The sequence below is a fragment of the Cherax quadricarinatus genome, chromosome 24 (genome assembly GCF_038502225.1).
Source record: "Cherax quadricarinatus isolate ZL_2023a chromosome 24, ASM3850222v1, whole genome shotgun sequence".
Classification (NCBI taxonomy): Eukaryota; Metazoa; Arthropoda; class Malacostraca; order Decapoda; family Parastacidae; genus Cherax; species Cherax quadricarinatus.
The window spans coordinates 28,464,682-28,469,681 of record NC_091315.1 but is presented as its reverse complement, the minus strand read 5'-3'; the positions used below and the strand labels follow the sequence as shown (position 1 = coordinate 28,469,681).

Genomic DNA, 5,000 nt, shown 5'->3' with positions numbered 1-5,000 from the left:
ACTATATTAATGAAATAAAAATGACTAACAGAGTATAATTTCCTGTATTTCAATGGTTAAAGTAATAAAAAGTATATAAACCACAGAAAATACTGAAAACAAATGAAATTAAGCTAGGAGTATACAAATATTATGGTAATAATATTTTAATCCATGAACTATTCACTATCACTGCCACCTCCAGCCTCGGAGCCTGACTGTGATTTGGCTGGGGAACGTGAGCCAGACCTAGAACGTGGTGATCCAGACCCAGATTTAGGAGATCCAGATCTAGAACGAGGAGAACCTGACCCTGATCTAGCAGGGGATCTTGACCTTGAACGTGACCTTGACAGTGACCTGGACTTGGATCTAGACCTGGACTTAGATCTAGACCTGGACTTGGATCTAGACCTGGACTTGGATCTAGACCTGGACTTGGATCTAGACCTGGACTTGGATCTAGACCTGGACTTGGATCTAGACCTGGACTTGGATCTAGACCTGGACTTGGATCTAGACCTGGACTTGGATCTAGACCTGGACTTGGATCTAGACCTGGACTTGGATCTAGACCTGGACTTGGATCTAGACCTGGACTTGGATCTAGACCTGGACTTGGATCTAGACCTGGACCTTGATCTTGAACCTGACTTGGACCTTGACCGTGACTTAGATCTTGACCTTGACCTCGACTTTGATCCAGATCGTGACCTAGCAGGTGAACGGCTAGCAGACCGTGAGCCACTGCGTGACCTCGATCTAGATGCAGAACCACTCTTCCTAGAACCACTGTGACTTCGTGACCTTGAACCTGAGCCAGAACGTGACCCAGACTTTGAACGTGACCTGGAACCTGATGCAGAACGAGAACGTGACCTAAAGTGAGATCTTGACCGTGAGCGATCAGAACCAGATTCAGACATAACTCGACGCCGTTTGCTACTGCCTCTGTCACTATCAGACCCACTAGCAATTTTGAGTCGCTCATTATCAGAATCGTCAGAGGAATCTGAAATTGTTGCTTTAGAGACAATACGCCCCTTCTGTCTGGCAGAAAGGCCATCTGAAGCTTGCTTTTTGGCTCTCTGTCTTCCTCCTCTTTTGCGGCCACGAGGTCGATCATCATTCTCATCATCACTTCCGCCCTTTGTTTTCCTACCTCTCTTCTTTCTGCAAGTAAAAAAAAAAAAATAATTAAAAGAGCTATTCTCCAAGTATAAAAGTGCACTAGTGATGAAGCAAGAATTTGTCCTCATAAGCCATGCATGATGTGAAAGGATACAAACACCACAAGCATTTTTTTTGTCTTTATTACTTTGTAGTAACAAAGACAAAAAAAAATTTATGCAAAGTTTGAATGTGTGTGTAGATATAATAAAGATACAGAGAAACAGTTGAAGATTTTATGAATGACGGTAAGCTGAATGTCTTGGCATTGAGTGAAACAAGCAGATAATTGTGCCAGAAAAGTTGACACAAAGGTAAAAGAGATTAAGTTAGCAAATGAGCTGTGGAAGGAAATTGGTATGAATATATTAATTTAAGAACTATATTCTCTTGTCTCACCCCTCAGCACATAATATTATAAATTTTTAGGTTCAAGATCCATGACTTACCCTGTTTCCTTTCTTTTGCGTCCACGAGCTTTCTTGCTCCTAGGTTCACCTCCTTCAGCTCCGCTTCCTGCACCAGAACCATCAGACAAGATTTCCATATCACGCTTACGTCCACGTCCTTTACGCTGAGTTTCAGCCACTTCAGTGATGATGACAGCATTCTTCATTTTCTCCTTATACTCCTCACGTGCCTTCATCTGTAGTGATAGTAACTCATTTTGAGACCAGTAACAACTAATATTTTAGGTTTAGGCTTTAAGAAATTTAAAAACTATTTAAGGTATTTCTGCTGAAATGAAGTATGTATACAAAAAATCAGATTGTCTTCATTTTCTCATTTGTGTTCCTGATTAATTATTTGTTTCAAGTAGTCAAGATACTATATGAGATTTAACCAAAATATTACAGATATTTTAAAGCGTGCAGTCACAAGATGTTACTTCTCTCATATTCCACACAACTTTTTCCCCCTCAATGAATTAATCTTTTCAATCAAAAGATTACCCTGTCTTCCATCAGCTGTCGCCTCTTCTCTTCCATCTTCTGTCTCTCTTCCACAACTTTCTGCTTCAGTGCCTGTCTCTCTTCATCTTGTTTGCGGCGAAGGGCCTTCTCTTCATCATCTTGTCTGCGTGCACGAGACACATGGTACTGTGCTTGAGACAGAAGATCACGGCACTGACTTGCCTCTGCAGCTGCAGCTCCCAAGTCGTACTTTAAACGATCTCCATTAACACTCAAGTGCTGAAAGTATCTAAAATACACACACTTCTTAATACAGTAAGAGAGAATATTATTCCTGAGTGTTTGCATGTAAACATTCTTTCCATTTTGCACTTTCTTCAGGAGCTGAAGCTTATAAGGGCTGCCTTACCTCCTTGTAGGGATGCTTACATGTTTAGCATTGGAAGTCTCCTCATTTGAGGGTCACCGAATCATAATATAACATTCCTCAAGCTCTTGGACCCTTTATGATTGTCTTTTTTCCACTTTAATGTGCCTGGCACCTGTGAAAAAAAATGTAGGGCTCCTGCACCTGCTGCCTATTTTCCCCAAAACTGCTGCCTTCCCCGCCCTATCCTTTACCTACTTTCTTTCAACCAAATGCTTAGTGGGGTGACTGAAGGATGCTAAGTACTTTCCAGTCTCTCGCCCATATTCTCATTAATTTCACTTTTCCTCTCACTTTACTGACTGCCTCTTCCTTCCTTCCTCATCCACTTGCACTCTGATAACGCTCAGTAAGAAGCTCAGAAGACTAAGGAGAGAGACAAACAATTCAGATCCCCTTAAATGGTCCAAACATATATATACATTTTTTCAACATCTGAAAGTATGTAAAAAAATGTAGATCTTTTTTGTTTTACATTTGAAAACGTGTAAAAAAAAACTTTTATCTACATTTTTTTTGTTATATTTGAAAATATGTTAAAAAAAAGTAGATCTACTTTTGTAGCACTACGAATTTGAACGTCGATTTGTTTGGACTGTTTAAGGGTTAAGGTTAAGGGCATGTTATGTGTGAGTGACTGCCCAATATCATACTTTATATGCAGGTAAATGAATTAACATGGTGAACATTATTTCACAAAATAACCTAGCCCTAGCCCAGCCTAGATTTAATGGGTGTTGCTTAGTTTAAATGTAGAATTTATTCATGATATTCAAACTGCTTATTGTAAGGCTGGTGCACGTATGTATTATTAGGAATTTAATGTTGCTTCATGATGTTGAGATATTAATGCAACAATGAATCTGCATTTTAATATATGTATGTACTCTGAGGGTATGTAAAAGAAGAAAATTAAAAGTGAATATAAGAAAGAGCAAAGTGATGAGGATAACAAAAAAATTAGGTGACAAAAGATTGGATATCAGATTGGAGGGAGAGAGTATGGAGGAGGTGAATGCATTCAGATAGTGTATGGGAGTGAACGTGTCAGCAGATGGGTCTATGAAGGATGAGGTGAATCACAGAATTGATGAGGAGAAAAGGGTGAGTGGTGCATTTAGGAGTCTCCGTGGAGACAAAGAACTTTGTCCATGGAAGCAAAGAGGGGAATGTATGAGAGTATAGTTATACCAACACTCTTATATGGGTGTGAAGCATGGGTGGTGAATGTTGCAACAAGAAGGCTGGAGGCAGTGGAGATGTCATGTCTGAGGGCAATGTGTAGTGTGAATATAATGCAGAGAATTCGTAGTTTGGAAATTAGGAGGAGGTGCAAGATTACCAAAACTATTATTATCCAGAGGGCTGAGGAAGGGATGTTGAGGTGGTTCGGACATGTAGAGAGGCTGAAACAAAATAGGATGACATTGAGAGTGTATAAATCTGTAGTGGAGGCAAGGCAGGGTAGGGGTCAGCCTAGGAAAAGCTGGAGGGAGAGGGTAAAGGAAATTTTGTGTACAAGGGGCTTGGACTTCCAGCAAGCATGAATGAGCATATTTGATAGGATTGAATGGAGACAAATGGCTTTTAGAACTTGAAATGCTGTTGGAGTGTGAGCAGGGTAACATTTATGAAGGGATTCAGGGAAACCGGCAGGCCGGACTTGAGTCCTGGAGATGGGATGTGCAGTGTCTGTACTCTAAAGGAGGGGTGTTAATGTTGCAGTTTTATAACTGTAGTGTAAGCACGCCTCTGGCAAGACAGTGATTTATTGATTTATTTATTTATTTATTTATTTATTTATTTATTTATTTATCTGAACATGATACAGAGAAGTACAAAAGAATACAGTTAAATGCAACATACCAAAGCCACTTGAATGCATAACATTATGGGCAGGCTTAAAATTAACTTAAGATTAACTAAGCAATGAAGTATTCAGTGGTAAAACATTATTGTAAACAGATAACAATTAAGCACAAATGAGTATTACAAAAACAGGTCGTATGGTTGCTTGCATTGCTGTACAATCAGTATTTATTTATTTATTTATGGGCAGGCTTAAAATTAACTTAAGATTAACTAAGCAATGATATATTCAGTGGTACAAAAATTATTGTAAAACAGATAACAATTTAGTACAAATGAGTATTACAAAGACAGGTCATATGGTCATTTAATGTGTTGCTGTGTAATCAGTAGAATGGAGTATTCTGTTAGGTAACGAAGTTAAATAGTAACAAAGTTTGATTGGGTCACAGGTTGACATTTATGAGATACAATAATGAGATACATATACGAGATACAATTTATGAGATACAATTATTCAGTATTTATTTAGCTGTGGGTAAGTGATTTTTGAGAAGAGACTTGAATTTATAAACAGTGTTTCTTTTACATTCACAGGTAATGAATTCCAGATTTTAGGGCCTTTTATGTGCATTGAGTTTTTGCATAGTGTGAGATGGACATGAGGAACATCAAAGAGTGATCTGTGCCTTGTGTTATGG

At 38.8% G+C, this 5,000-nt stretch overlaps 1 protein-coding gene across 1 annotated transcript in view; it reads right to left on the bottom strand.

Moving 5' to 3' along the window:
* Window positions 1–2,352, bottom strand: part of LOC138853170 (RNA polymerase-associated protein CTR9 homolog) — a gene marked incomplete at its 5' end in the record, with an annotated part of 5,961 nt that extends 3,609 nt beyond the window's left edge. Inside the window, 3 exon segments of the mRNA XM_070088298.1 lie at window positions 1–1,152; window positions 1,599–1,795; window positions 2,103–2,352. The exon segment at window positions 1–1,152 is cut by the window's left edge and continues 3,320 nt beyond it. Of these exon segments, the coding sequence (XP_069944399.1) occupies window positions 159–1,152; window positions 1,599–1,795; window positions 2,103–2,352 (1,441 nt within the window).
* Between the last annotated feature and the right edge of the window lie 2,648 nt (window positions 2,353–5,000).